The sequence below is a fragment of the Drosophila obscura genome, unplaced genomic scaffold (assembly GCF_018151105.1).
Source record: "Drosophila obscura isolate BZ-5 IFL unplaced genomic scaffold, ASM1815110v1 contig_187, whole genome shotgun sequence".
In the NCBI taxonomy this organism is placed as follows: domain Eukaryota; kingdom Metazoa; phylum Arthropoda; class Insecta; order Diptera; family Drosophilidae; genus Drosophila; species Drosophila obscura.
Window position 1 is genome coordinate 159,274 of NW_024542775.1, and position 17,800 is coordinate 177,073.

Below are 17,800 nucleotides of genomic sequence, written 5' to 3' on the forward strand. Positions count from 1 at the left end.
TAGTATAACTCAATTGATGAATCAAATCTCGAATTTAGAACTAATACATCCAGAATTTTTTTAATTTGGACTGAAAATTTGTTGTTTTGTAATGAATCTAATTAAAGACTTGGTGGTTGAATAATTGCAATAATTAATTGTGCTGATTAAGTAGTTCGTCCAACTCTCTAAATATGCGCCTGGTTATCGACAAGTTAAGGCTATTTCAAAGACAATATAAGTATAAGATGCGTAACGCTCATACATTTCAATTGCCATATGTAAGCCAATTTTTCGTCATGCGACGAAATTCGCGACATCTCGCTCGCACAAATTTCAGAGCGTACGAATCTAAAAATAGAATCCGCTTGCATGTGTGAGTACACACAGAACCAGCAAGTGCGTAGGGGTGCGTACTTGTGCGAAGCGGACGATATTCGAGACGAAACCCTTTTTATGAGTTGAGAAACGAATTTATTTACCGTCGTTGAATACGTCGCACGCTGAATACCCTAATGATAATTACTCCAATGTGAAGGCATGCATTAAATATATTATGTATTTTTATATAAGTATATCCGATCATTATTATCGAATATACATACCATGTTAAAAGAAATTATCATTGGAGGGATATACAATATAAGAGTTTTTTAATAGTGGCGTCTTGCAAAATTAACTTGCACTTATTAAGTGTATATTTCGACAGCGCTACTAAAAAATTTCAAGAGAGCCTGGAGCCAGCTCTAAAGCCAGCCTGCAAAATTCGTGTGCAAAAATTTCGTATGGCGCTATGTATCTTATTCTTATATTGTCTTTGGCTATGGTAACCGCAACAGATGTACGTTGCGGTTTACGCGATTGGAATTGTATTATAGATCATTCTCCGCTGTATTGTTGACTGTTTCTGTTGCTCCGAACAATGTCATTTAGATGCATGAATTTTCGAATGGTCCTCAGGAAGATGTTTGAATCTGAATCCGTGTCGATGAGCAAGTTATTCAATGGTTCCGGTGGAGTCTCAATTTGTAGTAGTTGCACTTTTCTTTATGCTTTCATCATACAATTTGACTCATGTTTATATTTGAGCGCGTGACAATAGGTACATTCTTTGTCCATAGCACAAATCAACACATTTTGATGTGCGGAATATTCAATATCTGGCTAGTTTGCGAATGCGAAACGAAGGAACGAAGCGGATGTAAATGCTCTATGTACTTGTTGGCGTTTTCCGTAATTTTCTCTAATATTGTCAATTATGTAGCGGCGCCCACCTCTCCGTTCCAATTGTCTTTGTACATTTCGTACCTCTACTGATAAATATTCATGCAATTATTTTCTTCGAAGTCGCACTATGTACTATGTCGCATTAATGTTACATTATTTTTTCGACGGTGCAAATGTGCCCCCTTGCGTCTTGCTGGCATTGTTCACTCTAACACACAAATGAACCGAATTCACAAAAAAACAGACAAATATTAGATCGAGATTAAGTCGCAAAACACACTGACAACTGACAACAAAAACAGAAAATATCAGATTATGTAAAAAAAAAACACACTGACAGCTAAATCAAAGCACTACTTGATTAAAAAAAACTAAAATCGCGATTATGAGTAAATAAGTGGTATTCAAAATATCAAAAATACCATGCGACGTATGCGTAGACCTACTTAATATACGACAAAAATTTCATAAAAATCGGTCGAGCCGTTTGGGACGAGTTTAATCTCAAGCACCATGACACGAAATTTGTATACATATAATTTTCTTTATACATTTCTTAGGGTTGTTAAAAACACGTACTTCATGTACGACGTTTGTTGAAGATTCTTACATTCTAAATTATAAACATAATCTTAAATATACATGTTACATAGTACAAACTTGTCAGTCTGCATACACTACAAAGGGAACATTGTTTTCTGAAACATTATCTCGCAATTCTACTTTAATATAATTTGTTTCATCACTAGGACTATTTGAATCGTTGTTCGAACAAGTACTGTGGCGCATAGTACTTGTGTTCCTCCTAAAATATAAGAATTTCGTTAGATGTATATTTTCCACTGACATTTATATTTAAATTTAAAAAGGCACTTACTTCGCTTTTGCGTGAGTCAATATGTGTGATTTTAAATTTGTGGACTGAGCAAATTTTTTATTGCAGGAATCAAAGGGGCAAACAAATGGCCTGTCTCCGGTGTGTATTCTTACGTGTGTCCTAAAAAATTTTTAAATGTTTTTATTACATTACTATTATTTTAAAAAATCTTTTTGGTATTAATAACCTTAAGTTAAAATCGAGTGAAAAACGTTTCCCACATCCTTCGAAGGTACACTGAAATGGTTTTTCTCCGGTGTGAACGAGCTGGTGTCTTTTTAGTTTAGAACTTTCTACGAAAGCTTTTCCGCACTCTGCACAAACATGCACACGAGGACCATGCGTATGTAAATGTTTGCGCATTGCAGACGAGTCTCTGAAATTTTTATGACATCCTTTATGGGGGCATGCTATTTTTTTATCGTTTGGATAAGCCACTAAGTCCACATCATTGGTTGTAACTGAAGCTCCTAAAAAAATAATTCATAATTTTCATGTTGGAATATTGGCGTATATTGGTCTTTACCCAGGTTTTCATTGTATGCTAGTTGGGGCGGAGTTGACGAGCTATCTGATTGTAAGCTTCCTTGGAGAACAAGACTAAATGGCAGTGTTCCTGCTGTCTGTGAGTCACAGTCATTATCATTATCTAATAATCTCTGATTTTCAATTGTAATAGCTTCAGACCGATTTATAGCCTGTACATTTGTAATGGAATTAGTTAGTAAAGATTGAGTTTCACAACTGGACATTGATTTTGTGAGGTTTTTGTTGGAAGAATTCTTTGTTTGCGCAAGAAGCTTTTTCTCCTTTGGTAACTGTCCCGTTAACGGAACGACGTTTAATTGTTGCTGCATTTGCAATTCTTGATGAAACAAAATCTGTTGCCGCAACAGGGTTTCCTCCTGTCCAAATTCTGATTCTGTTTCATGGCTTTGTGAAATGACCATTGCGCCATCTGATGTGCTATGTGTTTCTTTCAAAAATTCTGTTTCGCCAATATTTTGCTCCGACCCAGAGTATTCGTCGTCGGATGTTCCAGATGCCCACATAGTTACACTGAATTCCCCTTCCATAGTTTTAATTTGAACCAGTTTTTGTTCCCAGCGTCTCGACTTTCCAGATGATGTTATCCCAATTGTATCGGAAGTTTCAGTAATGCGGTCTCCAATACCAGACTCTTTTATTTCTCTTACATTGTCTTGAAGGCAATTCACCAACGCCTTTGAAATTTCGTGCTGTTCGGAGCAATCGATGTTCTTAAAACTGTTCGCCATTTCAAAGTTTGTCAAATAGTTCTTGGCATTCTTCTTTCTACGAATAAATAAAAAAAAAACCTGTTAGAAACAATTTACGCAAGAGAACACACATTTTTATATATTGTATGTATGTACATATATACATTTGTAAATTTTGTACTGTTGGAATGATTTGGCTTACATTTTAGATGGGCAAACGTTCTCCGATGCTTTCAGTAATTGTTTTCCATGCATATTTGCATTCATTATGTTTTCAGTATATTGAGTTTCGGACTGAAGGAACGAATCAAACATTTTATTTCTTTGTGAATTTATTTGACCGCTGCTGGAAATGCCGTCCGGAATAAAAATGGCTTGAAAAAAAAAAAAAAACATATATGTATATACATGTGAATTGTGCATATGTAAGTACAAATTAGAAGAAAAAACCGTGTACAACTCACCATTGTTAATATTAATTTTTTGAATATCATCCGGCTTTGTTATGTCTTCATCATATTGCTCATTTTGGACTAGTATTCCATAACGTTCGTATGCCATGTCAACGAAGTTTGTATCCATTATACCCTTTTTGTACTTCACAGGACGTACCAAATCATTTCTCACATGTACCAAAGTAGGAATATGTATGTGTTAGGTAATTATGTATCTTATTGAATTTCCTGAGTTTAATTCCCTGAGCTAATTTCCGAAATGTAGCTATGTAAGGATCCGGATCTGAAAAGTGTCCTGATAAATTTAAAGCTTTCGTGGCCAACCCAAGTGCTTAAATATAAAATCTAAATAACGTAAGGGCTTTAGAGTGTTTGTGTACATACATATGTATGTACGTTCCAACAAGGCATGTGTAAACAACACAACTATATCGACAAAGAATTAGCTTACACGGATGTTTTTAATGAAGTTATCGATTAAAAAAAAGGAAATGTTTGGCCTCAGTTTAGTACTTTACCAAATTAGACGCAAAATAGTAATAAGTAAAACAGTCTTAATAGGACAATGAAATTAAGAAAAAATAAACAAGGCCACACCAATTTAAATACACTTTTTTATTTTGGGTGCACACATACTTAACACTTAAATATATGTAACCATTTTTGTGTGAATAGTCTGCTTTCTTATGCACTTAACAATTTTAGTTTCAAAATATGTTTCCTTTAATTTATTTGTGGACAAAAATACTGAAAACTAAAAGCCATGTACATATAACCGATAGCAGGCGACCACTTTCCAAAATGTAACTTTACAATTCTAGAGATGAACTTCTGTTCATAGATGTTAAGAAATCACATTTTTTACGCAAAGTGTATATATAAAAAACCATTTCATCAATATTACAATTAATTCAACAACAAAATTAAAAAAATGTCACGTTACTTGCTCATAAGCCAATAAAATTACCTTATCCAAAAATTAATGTATGTAAACAAAAAAATATTCAGGGTACTCATGTAACAATTTAAAAACTAATATATAGGTGAAAATCTGTTCCATATAAAAATTTTAACATTTTAAACCTGGCAAATCCGATGATCCTATTGGGCCTTGAGGTGGCTCAGAGGGGGCCCAGCTGAGGCCGCCGGACGGGTCGCAGGTTGCGGTCAGGCTGGCTGGGGGCCCGGTACAAAAACTAGCCCAGTCGTGAACGGAGAGCTCAGGGACTTGGCAGCTCCCTGTTCTAATTATGCCTTACCCGGGTAAAGTGGAGCTCTGCCGGGGTGGACCGTTCCCCTTCTCTGCAGCTTGTGGGAATCATATGGATAAATACGTAAATACTAATAAACACGAAAACAAAAAAGAGAAAGGCACTCCCCAAACGCCGGCTGGGAGAAATCCCAAGCGGGAGAAGGCAGCGGCCCAAAGGCCTGGCCCGATCCGCTCAGATGCAGGAAAGACCTGCACGGTGGAACCGGGTATGAACCCGGTTGGGTCCCATCCCAAATCTGGGATGGGTGGAAAGCCAACACCCAAAACTGATACCATGGAAGGGCAGCTAAGCAATATTGCGGCTGCCCAACCTTCCGGTGAAACTGCGGGTGATGGCTTGCCATCAACCAGTGTCCAAGCCAAAAAATTTAGTTATGCCGAAAAGAGGAGTGCTGGGCACATACTCGGTCGGCAGAACGCCAGCACAGAAGTCAGGTCAACAGCAGACTGTCTGAAAAAGGTGGAATGGGCCTAGGCGGTGCTGCCCAACTTCAGTGTGGAGCCACAGAAGGTGGCTGCACAACCGAAAAGGCAGCGCTCGCAAGATACGCCCGGACCTGCCGCGAAGCGCTCCAGAGTGCTACCAAACGTATCCTTCGCGCAGATTGCCAAGGAGAGGACTCTGATAGGCGTTCTCGACAACGGCAAATACCCAGAAGCCAATGGAAGTGGGTGGAAGCGGCACTGGCCGACCGCTGCTTCGAGCTTCTCGAGAAGGATCCCGGGCCACCCCCAGTCTGCAAAGACATGGAATGGTTCCAGGGGAGCATCAAGGTGGTAGCCTGCGAGGATGAGCGCTCCGTAAAGCTATACAAAGCTGAGGTGGCGCAAATCGGAGAAGTCTACGCTGGGGCGAAGCTCGTCGCTGTTGACTGAAGCGAGGTGCCCAGCAGACCAAGGGCTCGTATATGGGTGCCGGCCACTTTTAAGGAGCCCGAACGGATCCTCAGGATGTTGAAGAGATGCAACCCAGCACTGCCAACCTCAGACTGGAAGGTGGTCAAAGTTGAGGCATCAAAAGGCCCCACTAACCAGGCAGTGATAATCCTAAATAAGGAGTCATTAGCCCCGATCGAAGCAGCCAAGGGAGAGCTCAACTTCGGGTTCAGCTCGGTGACCATCAAGGTCTACAAGTCGGATGCAGCGGCCGAGGCGCGTCCTGTCAACAACCCAGTTGAGCAGGACGTTGCCTCGGAGATCGAGGCACCCGACGTAGACCCGGAGCCCGCTCTGGAGAGCTACTCCTCGGAGACGGAGCTGATGCTCGATTTTGAGGCGTTGTGTCGTGACGAAATTCTCGACGACTCTGACGCCGACATAACAGTGGTGGAGAACAACTCTAATGAAGTCTCTGAGGCTTCTGCAGATAAATCTCCACCACTGTAAAGCAGCATGAAGCGGATGCTGCCCTAATACTCCGCTTAGAAGCGGGCGGAGGGGATATAGTCCCAATCCAAGAGCCTTGGGTGGTAGGAGGCAAGGTCTGTGGATTAGCGACGAAGGACTACAAGCTGATTGTAACCCAAACTGAAGGTATTCAGTTTGTATTCTAGCAAGAAAGCACCTAAATATCTTTCTGCTCCACAATTTTAGCAATGGCGACAACACGGCGGCTAGCCTAGAGCTACAGGGGACACGCCTGAACCTGGTGTCGTCCTAAATGGCTCACGAGGAAAGTGATCCTCCCAGTGACCTCGTTCGCAAGGTAGCCAGCGACAGCGAAAGGTCGGATACAGGCCTAATAATAGGCTGCGATGCCAACGCTCACCACATCCAATGGGGGAGCTCGAATACAAATGTAAGGGGTGAGTCACTTTTCAGCTTCATCCTAAACTCCAACCTAGTTATTGGTAATCGGCGTAACGACCCCACATTCATTATAAAAAAACCGTCAAGAGGTTATTGACCTCACTCTATTGTCTCACAAACTGTCAGACATAATAAAGAGTTGGAGAGTCCTAGGGGACCACTCCTTCTCCGACCACATGTATATCGAGACAGTCCTATCTCTCGAAAGCAATAAACCTACTAACTATATTAACCCCAGGAAAGCCAACTGGGATATTTATAGTGTATACTCCCCCCCCCCTAGCACCAAAATGTCCGGACACACATCTTAATCGTCTTGTAGACAGTTTCACGGAAGCTTGCAATAAGTCCTTCGTGGCAGCTTGCCCCTCAACCAAACCAAGAGTGAAAAAGAAACCTCCCTGGTGGTCTAAACAAAGAGGGTACCGGAAAGACTGCAGGACTCTCTTTAACAGAGCCAAAAGCAGCGAGGAAGCGAACTGGGATAATTACAAAAGTAAACTAACCCTATACAAAAAAGAAACTAGGAGAGCAAAAAGGGCCTCTTGGCCAAAATTTTACTCCGAAATTGAAGACACGTCAGAAGCCGCAAGGCTACGCAAGATCCTGTCAAAAACATCCCCCTCGGTGGGATATCTCAAGAGAATAGATGGTACGTGGGCAAACTCTAGTGAGGACTCCCTACAGTAGAATATCGATACTCATTTTCCTGGGTGCACGACCATCGAGCCGGCAGACACCCAAAGTGAAGGCCCGGAAACCTCGATGGTGCACATCCTCACAAAACGGAATATTAGCTGGGCAGTAAACAGCTTTAAATACTTCAAATCGCCTGGCCCGGACCAAGTCATTCCGGCTCAGTTACAAAAAGCCGGGGACATGGCCATCAACTGGCTGCAAAGTATCTTCAGGAAGATACTGACAGTGGGAAAAATCCCCCGCGCTTGGCTCAAGGCTAAAATAGTCACAACCCCAAAAGACTTCAGACCAATAAGTCTATCGTCCTTTCTTCTCAAAACCTTTGAGAGACTAGTCGGGCTGCAGCTGAGAACAACCATAAATCCGCAGTGGCTGTCAGGCCCACAACATGCCTACCGGAAAGGTAAATCTACGGAAACGGCACTCCATGAAGTAATCTCGGCGGTGGAGAAGTCCATAAACGTCAAAGAATACTCTCAATAGCCTTCCTCGACATCGAGGGAGCTTTTAACAACGTCATTTCGGGAGCCATCACGGAGGCCCTGACTGACCTGGGAGTGGATCATCACTTGGTGATGCTCATTGATCAATTGCTCACATGCAGGACGGTGACATCATCAATGGGATCGTCCACTCAGTCAAGGTATGTCAACAGAGGCACCCCGCAAGGTGGTGTCCTGCCTCCCCTTCTATGGAACATAGCAGTCAACAAGATTCTGTGTGACCTGGAAGGGGAGGGCTGCAAAGTGGTAGCATAAAATTCCCTCAAACACTTTGCGATCTAATGACCGCGAAGCTCGCGCGACTGTCAGAATGGACAGAGTCGCGTGGACTGGGAGTTAATCCCTCTAAAACGGAGCTTGTATTGTTTACAACCAAATACAAAATCCCGTCTCTCAACCCCCCAATACTAAACGGATGCAGGCTCTCCTTCAGCGACACTTACTTACTTACTTACTTAGGGTTGGTAATTGACAAAAAGCTTAGCTGGAACCTGAGCATAAAAGACAGAGTGAAGAAGGCTACTATAGCCCTCTACACTTGCAAGAAGGCCATTGGGCTAAAATGGGGCATGAACCCAAGAATAGTCCAATGGATATACCTAGCAATAGTAAGACCAATACTACTCTACGGAGTCGCAGGTGGTGGCCTGCCCTATCGAAAAGGACCATCACTAAACAACTGGGCAAGGTGCAGCGCACTGCAGTCTTATGCATCAGTGGAGCTCTAAGCACCACACCAACGGATGCGCTAAATGCTATCCTATGCCTGCAGAGCCTTGACCTTGCAGGTAAGGAGCAGGCAGAAATGGCAGCAATCCGTCTTAGACTCTGACCAATGGGTGTCACATCACACCGGTCATGCGTCCATCCTATATGGAAATAAAATCGTCCCCACGAAAAAGCAAAGTAGTAAGCAAAACATAAACTGTTGTCATTATCAACATTTTTATTTTCTATGGAATTTTTCGAACAAAAAATAATTTTCTTTAAATATCCTATGTCGTATGTCGCACAGTGGCTCGTTTTCCGAAAACTCGTTGCAAAAGTCGGATATTGCGTTGTTGAATTTGTCAAAACTTTTTTGCAGTTCAACTAGGAATTGATCTAGCTATTCAAAACCAAAATTTTATAACTTACATAATTTTTTTAAGATTTATAAGCGTTGTTCAAAGTTTTTGAAAAAAATGAAGAAAAGCGTGCTTAAAAGGCAAAGTTAAATGCATTTTAGTGTTATCGATCAGGACTTTATCTGAAGGCCTTAAATTGCGGCGAGAAAGCATTCGCTGGGTCCGCTAGTAGTTTTATAAAATTATACTAAAAAAGTAGTTGTCGGAATATTGCAAGTAACCGATAACTTGATTTCCTATGTATTGTGTATAGGACGTCTGCAATAGATCAATCTTAAAATAATGAAGCCATGACCATCACCTTGCAAATAATCGCAAAGTTCGAAATTTCTTTTACGATCAGGAGATTAACTGCTGATCCGATCGTATTCAGATCTAGTAGCTATAGTCATTCTCTACGATGCTACGCCTTATGGTTTTTCGTATATTCAAAATTTTGGAGCTCGAAACCCAATAAGTACATTCGAGACGGTACGATTTTTCGACAATTTTATTTCGAACTATGCATTGTAAGGCATGTTTGAGGTTAATTGACAATGCTTAAAATTAATCTACAACCGCATAGGATGTATCTACAATATTATTTAATTAAGCTGAAATTACTTCATCTTGCATTATCAAATCCGTTCCTGCATTTCTATTATGCGTAGGGTGTATTCATTTTTCCAGTCCAAAACGATTACCAATTTTTGAAAGATCTGTTGTACCTTTTACGGGAAAGATCAGTTTTTTTAGTTGAGTTGACATAGGAATATTGGTTTTTGTTGATATAAGATCTGCGAAAACAATACAACGGATTATTGTTTAATTACTGAAGTATTCATAAAACCTTAATCTCAATCTTAATCGTAAGTTAAATTAAAATATTCTTTTTATGTACATGTATCTTTTTTGTACATTGATATGTATGCATATAAATATAACGGTTATTTAAGTACCTGTTTCTACATGAAACTTCTTAGTCCGATGTGTACTTGGTTCATAGTCCTTATTTTTTTGACGGCTTGACCGAAAGTAATTTTGAAGTATATTTACATTATACGTTTCTTTGGTTATGTCTGAGTTTTCGAAGTCCTTCATAAACAAAAAATGATTAGTACATACAAAGCTATAAAATAATATATCAGTTTTGCATTTGAAAGCTTAATATTTCCCAGACCGTAAGCTGAAGATACAAAAGGTTCAAATCTACGTTAAAGCTGCATTTTTCAGTTTTAAAGAATAGAAAAGTTCATTACAACCTACCTACCTCTGCAAAAAGCATCAAAATAAACCATTTTTCAAAAATGAAAAAAGATAAATTTTTGAAAAAAATTAAAAACTCCCAATTCATAAGAAAAGTCGGTTTGGTTCGAAGTTCAAGTTCATAAGTGATACATTTGGTTTGCTAATGCTTGCTAACATTTTTTAAAATAATTTAAGTTTTCTGGCTGTCTTCTTTTTGTATTCGAACCAGATTCTCTTACGAGATTCCACACATAGTCGCCCATCATGTTCTCATTCCCAACACCTTGATAACGTTGTTCCATAGATTTAAATTGTTGATGAAATCTCTCTCCGTGTTCATCACTAACGTCGGCTAGGTTTGTCGGAAAAAAGTCCAAGTGGGAGTGCAGGAAATGGACTTTTAGTGTCATATTTGCCCCGATATTTTTATAATTCTTAATTAGCTCTTGGACGATATTAACATAATCATCAGACTTGCTGTTTCTAAGAAAGTTTGTTACTACCATTCGGAATGAGTTCCAAGCTGCTTTTTCATTCTTAGATAACATATTTGGAAATCCATCATCTTTTAGTAGTTTTTTTATTTGGGGACCATCAAATACTCTTTCTTTCACTTTTTCCAGCGATAGACGTGGAAAAACAGCTTTTAGGTAACGCATTGATTCGCCTTCCTTATCCAGTGCTTTAACAAAATTTTTCATTAGTCCCAGCTTAATGTGTAATGGTGGTAAAATAACGTCTTTAAACTTCACGAGAGCTGAATTCTGTATGTTGTAATTTTCCAAAGTATGTTCCTCCCGTTTTGGCCAGAGCTTTCTTGAGTAATGCTCTTCTCTAGAGCTACTATCCCATAGACACAGGAAGCAGCAGTATTTTGTGTAACCACCTTGCAATCCAGTTAACATGGCTACGACTTTTAAGTGGTGTTCTTTATATATAATATTTTCAAACAATTTAGCCATTGTTTGATATGTTTCCTTCATATTAACAGCATGTGCTGTTTTTTTCCACATCATTGGACTACAAAAAATGTACAAAAAAAATAATGTTTAGTATTTTGGGTAAAGTTAATAGTTTGTGGATTAGAGTTACTTACTTTTCGTCTTTTATATGCTGTTAAATTCAATCTACACATTTGACATATACAGCTTTGTGCCCACTCTTCAACAAAACTTTCGGGTTTGATTTTAAAGTTTCCTTCATACTGTTTTTGGAGAGTTTCGGTAAAAGCGATTTTTATTTCGTTGATCATCATGTACTTACCACATATGTATGTAGGAAAATGAGTCTGCTTGGAAAGCACATGAAAATGATCGGCCAGAGGTATCCATGACAATTGATTTTAATTAATTGTAAGATGTTTTGGTAAACACACCACACGATCGTATTCTGAGGTCAGAACTACACTAAGGCACAGACACTATAGGCACAGAGTTATATATCCATGACTATGATTAGGTAGACGCGACGAGATCTAATTTGTGTGGACCTGCACTTGTGAGAATATAAAGGAAACATTTGACCTGAATAGGTATCCTACCTCAGATAACGAAAAAAGTAACTGTCAACAACATTTCATACCAAAGAAACGCGATCAGGTACCAAATGTACAACCCTTTTTCGTTTGCTTTGTTCCCAATTGGCAATTGGGCCCATCATAATTTTTGCAGTCATTGCTTTATATTTCCCAGACGGTAAGCTGAAATCACAAAGTGTTTGGGCTTAACTTCTAGCTGTTTTAATTATCTTTTGAAACCACATCTTTTCTTTACAACCACACGTAAGATACTAGAGTTATGTGAAAAAAACAAGCGCTAACTCTGAAAAAAGCTTTAGAAAAAAAAAACCAGACTTCAAAAATTTTTCGAAAAAAAGTTCTGCCACAGAAAAAAAACTATAATTCTTAAAAAAATTTTAAAGCCCCATATCTATTAGAAAAAGTCGGTTTGGATCCTTGAGGCAAAAAAAGTTCGATTTTGTCGGGTAGTGTAATAGAAAACATGACTCAAAACAAAAAAAACATAACAAAAATACCGAAAAAGTGAACATTTGCTTATTTGAATAGGTTTTCACATCAAAGTTAATGAAATTATATGTCAATTGGGTAAACTAGTTGTCGTTCACTAAATTAAGACTATAATATCGGAACAAATTTATATAGAAATGTGTTTTTAGAGACACTCAGGCAGACTCCAGTTTTAACTTTTACATAAAAAATTTGGTTTACTTTTCAAACCGAAAAGTCAGGCGCATACGCATTCGTAAAACGCCAGACTTTTCCGTTTTCAAAGCGGCAACAAATTCCTCGCCGAAATGAAAAGTAAACGGCTTTTTATGCAACTAAACCAATCTTAATTGCAAAAGGAAACAAATAGATGATTTGACACCATTACCTATGCAATTGTGACCTTTTCACAATTTTTTTAAGCCAATCTCAAAACTTGAGCTGAAAAAATTGGTCAGGGCAGCAACAAATTCCTCCGAATTCCTCCGAATAGCTGTGGCAGCCCGATTTGGCTATCGATAAAGCTCTGTTAAACATAACAGAGGCATTTTTTATGAGCTGGCACTAACACGCGGGTATAACAGCAGTAAAATTTGCACCTAACAGTACACGGAGTAAACAAATTAACTTTTTTGGATGCCGAGAGCCTTGAAATGAAAAGTATGACTTTTTGCTGAAAAGTAAAACGCAAAGTGCATGTGAAAACCTGCGTGATTGAGTCTCGATGGACCTTTCAGAGAAATTCCCATATGTAAATGTACATAAAACTAGAGTTTGGTTTCAATATTTAAAAAAAGTGTAACAAGATCTTCATTTTTGATCAATATTTCCGGCGCTGCCGGAGTGCTTCACCTGAATGCATTGTTTCTTTGAAGGAAAAAGCAGCCAGAAAGATGCTAAGCTACAAAACGTGCAGTTATCTGTTTCTCCCCTGAAAAAGCGTGGACGGAAGGCAACACTAGCAAAACCATCCACTAAGCTCACTAAGGAAACTTTATCTATTACGATGATTATCTTCATTGTTCTTTATACCACTAGCCTCATAAAATAATTAAACTTCCAGTTTCTCGTTATTTGTGGTGTTTTCTTATCATATATTTTTAGTTTTAAGTGGATTTTTCAGGTGTGTCCACAACAGGGCCTATCTTTTTTTCTCGAAAACACGATACACCTCACTAAATTCTTGATAAAACTGTATGAATGAATCGGTTCAGTTCCTGATAGTAACTGATACTTACCTAATACCTCTACCTTTAAATTGGTACACATAAGCTATGAGGCAAGAACAAAACGGTGTTCTTCCGTACAAAGTTGTATTATGATTTAAGCCAGTGGTCGGCACACACACACACGCACAGGTTTGCAGTGCGTTTGTGTGCGTATAGAGCAGGCAAAACGGAACATTGTATTGGTGCCAAACACTGTGATACACGTGTACGTGAGCGGCAGCGCAGCAGCAGCGCTTTTTCCTATGCGCAATAGATAGGGCAGTGCCGAGGCCTGATTTTACCGACGGACAATTTTGGATAGGACGACGGACTGACACGGCTCTATTGATTGGTTATTTCATTCTGATAAAGCATCAAAATACATATAGATTTGAGATGTCTCTCGTCTTAAAACAATAAAATTCTGTTTGATTTGAACAAGGAATGATAGCAACTATGTACATACATATGTATATGAAAAGGTGTATTCATAAAGTGGTATAGTATACAACATAGCATTTAAACATAGTTACTTTTTCGTCAGCTTGCACCTCCACACTGGCGATATTGGGATTTTTTTCCATATATTTTGAGCTTTTAATACCATTTATTCTTGAGCTATTGATTCGCTGAAAATCAGGGATCAGATGAGCCGGTGGTAGCTTTAAGGTATCTATATCAGGAATCCTCCAAACTTTAAGATCATCATTCCAAACAGAGTTTTCTAGAATAACGGTGGGACACCTAGTAGAAAAATTGACTTTTATATATTGATTGTTATTGTATAATGTTTAACTACTATTACCAATTTTTACCATTTCTTCGAAGAATAGGCTGAACTTTATTAAATAGTTGCTGAAAGAATTTTATATTACGTCCGAGATTTCTAATTTCATCTAAATAGTCCTCTCGATCTAGCTGAAACTCGGAGTTTAAATCAGCAACTTCTCTTTCAAGCATTTTAATTTTTTGTCTGCAGATTCTTATATGGTCATTTTTTATGTTAATTTCCTGTGTAATACTGGCATAATGACCTTGCAAAAGGTCTCGATCATCGCTTTCGACTCTACTTAATGCGTTCGCGATGGCACTTAAATGGCGTTGTGCTGCTACTTTTCTTACCCTATGCCGTTCCCTTAGCTGCAAATCATTAGCACGTTCACCTCCGATCAAAGTTCGTTTAATAAAATCGATACGATTTCGTGCTTGTAATTGCAGCTCATCGCTTGATTCGTTAATTGATTTATTTAGCTCAGATAGGTTTTCCTTTTCAGGTTTTGATGCCGGAAAAGTTAATTTGGCAATCTCAACGTCTATTTTTGCACTGTGCAAATCAGAATTTGTATAAGATAATTGTACTATTTTATTATCTTCGTCTTTCTTACGGAATATTTTTTGTTCGGATTCTTCGAGCATTCTTTTTAAATGTAAAATTTCACTTTGATACTGACGAAGCTGAGCATCTTTTGGATCTTCATTAATTTTTGGTTTGTTTGAAATATTTTTTGCCCTGCTAGCGTAACGCAGTGTGGATAAAGTCTCGTCGTAGTTTGAGTCTGCTGGTGAAATACATGATATCATGAGAGTTTTTGTATTGCCTCCTAAAGAGTCCTATATATGTATATATTTATATATATTATGTAATAAAAAAATTACATTCCAGATTTTTATTTTTTTTTGTATTTACCTGTAGCAGACGTGTAAGTTTTGAATCCCTATATGGTACATGCTTTGATTTGCTATCGACCAATGATGAAATTACGTTTCCCAAAGCAGAAAGCGATAAATTAATCTTTGTAGCTTCTTTAAAGCGCTCACCCTGAGCTCCAGTTTTACGCTGTCTTTCAGAGCCTGCTAAATCGACCAAGCTTAATTTTCCTCTCCGAATTCCTCCCATAATATCGCCCGATGCAATACTCGATACTGCTGGGGAAGAAGGTCCTTGAAATTGCTCCAAACTTATTGTAAATATTGTGTGTGAGCGGGAGCTTTGTTCATTCATTAGAGTAGTAGCTGTAACACGGTTTTTGTTGCCTAATTTTAGCCAATAATAGCATTGTTTTGCATTGATAACAGGTTGTGTGGTTAACGTTGGCACTGTCACTCCCACGCCTGGCATTTCTTTGAGCGGATGATTTATAATACCCGTAGAATCAGACAACAGATCTCGAATATTTTCATTGTAAATTTCCAAATAACTTACTAAAGCCAAATATCGAATATTAGTGGCCATAGATATTGTTTCGAAAATATGTTCAAAGCATCTGGGTATTATTCCGCAATTATAACCGTCTTTAACGTTATCATCGCCCTTTTAAAGAGTTAAACTATTGTTACTCCACCAAAACAAAAACAAAATTCCGTTACCTGCATCGTATGTGTTTTACCACAGCCAGTCTGGCCATAAGCAAATATAGTGCCATTGTATCCATCTAATGTGCTCTCCACTAAAGAATAGCACATTTCGTTATAAATAACTTCAGTTTTTGAGATCATGTCGTACACACTATCGAATGTGAACATTTTTTTTTGACTATTACGTGCCGTCGGATTAATCACAGATATTGCGTATTCATTAATTTCAACAATGTTCTGTAGAAAACAAAGTTGTATATATTTTAAAGAATGATAATATATTTTTATAAATTTTTGTTTTAAATTTACTCGTTATCCTTTTTGCCTAAACACACTCAGTTCTTTTTTTTATCTGATACTCAGAAAGTATGGGTATTTAATATGTAAAAAAGGTATGTTATGTAGGACTTCCTTCGTAGCAGGACAACCGGATGTTGTAACAGAAAAATATGGATTGTCTATTAGAAGATATTCCGTGAGATCGAGGTCCTTATATTAATGGGTCCAATATACATATATATATATACATATACATATATACATATACATATATATACATATATATATATACATTTGGCGGACAAGAAATTTCCATGTTAGAATTAGCATAATTTTTATTCGATGCAAAAAAATGGTGATAGGTACTCAAGCCACGTTTTTAACATCGTAAAAGGTTTTGAGCCCGAAACAAAACAGCAATTGGCGGCAAGGAACCAACGAACAATTGGTTATTTCGCAACTTTTTCGATAAAAAAAATTATGAATATTTTTGACGACGATGTAGCTTTGTTTTAGAGAAAATAAGTTAAAAGTTTATACTTCACTATTAGGCTATGGAAAAAGGCATTCTTCGCTTGTTAAATACAAGTTTTTGTTAATCCATTTATGGTATGAGTTGACCGATGAGTCAGTCAGTGAGAAACAAAATTTTCAATGCGTATATTGATTTTCAACTATCTAAGGTTGATATCATTTGTTTTGCTTTATTGTTTTTATTTGAACAGCTTTTTTCTTTTTGTCTATTGAGTATTTTAAAATATTTTAAGTTTACTTAAATTTAGGAGTTCGGTACATTGAAACATAGGTTACAAAACGTTAGCTATGTAAGAAAGTATTTTCAATCAATAAATCCATAAAAATTTTACGTATGAATTTACTAAAAACAGTAGCTAAAATTATAGTTACTGAACTGAACTTACTTCACATTTACTTTCATTTTCTTTTCGGTTCATAGGGCGACACCGCACTACAACTTTTACATTTTCACTCATTTTCGCTCGGTAGTCAAACATCAAATAACGACGCGTCCAATCACCCAGAATATAACTATTATGTGCAACACATACACACGTAGGTTGCTAGGGCGAGTCCCAAAACCCAACTAGGGCGGCTGAAAATAGTTTTATTGTTTTTAACAATTTTCCCCAGGAATATACAATTTAGGACGAAGGGCGCTACGACTGAATTCGCGATGCCAGTTAATTTACATTGCCATTGCATGGTGCTTCATCAATAAAAGTTAAGCTCAGCTCATGGTTTAAAATTTCACCTCAAATATGGTAGAAAATCATGAAGCGGAAATTTTAATGTCTTAGTTTAAATTTTTGACTGAGATGAAATTTTCATTTATCGGTAATAGATATAAAACGTGGCCGAACAAGAAAATGTTATATGGAGGTTTATCCGAAAAATAAACTTCTTGCAAATGACCATTGGGTCCTAATCAGGCTAGAACTTACCTAGGACAGAAACTTAAATAGCAGCCCTCGTACAATAAATAGAAACTAACAAGGTAATCACAACTTCGTTGTTGCTGCA

General features: G+C 37.9%; 2 protein-coding genes across 10 annotated transcripts; both read right to left on the minus strand.

Moving 5' to 3' along the window:
• Positions 1-1,663: 1,663 nt before the first annotated feature.
• LOC111070752 (polycomb protein PHO) lies at positions 1,664-4,691 on the minus strand. 2 transcript variants are annotated; one of them, XM_022361578.2, is made up of 7 exons: positions 4,413-4,691; positions 3,786-4,059; positions 3,524-3,695; positions 2,610-3,397; positions 2,271-2,553; positions 2,084-2,203; positions 1,664-2,011 (listed from the first exon to the last, which is right to left on the minus strand). In XM_022361578.2, exons 2-7 carry the CDS (start codon positions 3,901-3,903, stop codon positions 1,870-1,872), a joined length of 1,623 nt encoding a protein of 540 aa, XP_022217270.1. In that variant the 5' UTR covers positions 3,904-4,059; positions 4,413-4,691; the 3' UTR covers positions 1,664-1,869. The 2 variants fall into 2 exon arrangements, with proteins under 2 accessions (XP_022217270.1, XP_022217271.1); XM_022361579.2 differs by lacking the exon at positions 4,413-4,691 and adding an exon at positions 4,161-4,227.
• A 4,530-nt stretch (positions 4,692-9,221) lies between these two features.
• Positions 9,222-17,368, minus strand: LOC111070751 (kinesin-like protein KIF17). Of its 8 annotated transcripts, XM_022361568.2 has the most exons (7): positions 17,182-17,368; positions 15,995-16,219; positions 15,315-15,938; positions 14,433-15,238; positions 14,161-14,371; positions 10,126-10,261; positions 9,228-9,963 (listed from the first exon to the last, which is right to left on the minus strand). In XM_022361568.2, the coding sequence occupies exons 1-7, from the start codon at positions 17,272-17,274 to the stop codon at positions 9,845-9,847; spliced, it is 2,214 nt and encodes a 737-aa protein (XP_022217260.1). In that variant the 5' UTR covers positions 17,275-17,368; the 3' UTR covers positions 9,228-9,844. The 8 variants fall into 8 exon arrangements, with proteins under 8 accessions (XP_022217269.1, XP_022217268.1, XP_022217260.1 ...); XM_022361571.1 differs by lacking the exon at positions 10,126-10,261 and having other exon boundaries at positions 9,838-9,963; XM_022361575.2 differs by lacking the exons at positions 15,995-16,219; positions 17,182-17,368 and having other exon boundaries at positions 14,433-15,183; positions 15,315-15,407.
• Positions 17,369-17,800: the final 432 nt, after the last annotated feature.

What these genes read in the sequence shown, in the direction of transcription:
- LOC111070752 (XM_022361578.2), bottom strand. Translation starts at nt 3,903, where the DNA reads ATGGATACAAACTTCGTTGACATGGCATACGAACGTTATGGAATACTA. An exon ending in AAAAATTAATATTAACAATG is followed by an intron (nt 3,696 to 3,785) that starts GTGAGTTGTACA and finishes TTTTTTTTCAAG; the next exon opens with CCATTTTTATTCCGGACGGC. An exon ending in AGCATACAATGAAAACCTGG is followed by an intron (nt 2,554 to 2,609) that starts GTAAAGACCAAT and finishes TTATTTTTTTAG; the next exon opens with GAGCTTCAGTTACAACCAAT.
- LOC111070751 (XM_022361568.2), bottom strand. Translation starts at nt 17,274, where the DNA reads ATGTTTGACTACCGAGCGAAAATGAGTGAAAATGTAAAAGTTGTAGTG. An exon ending in GTAAAACACATACGATGCAG is followed by an intron (nt 15,939 to 15,994) that starts GTAACGGAATTT and finishes ACTCTTTAAAAG; the next exon opens with GGCGATGATAACGTTAAAGA. An exon ending in AGGTGCAAGCTGACGAAAAA is followed by an intron (nt 10,262 to 14,160) that starts GTAACTATGTTT and finishes TTGTTTATGAAG; the next exon opens with GACTTCGAAAACTCAGACAT.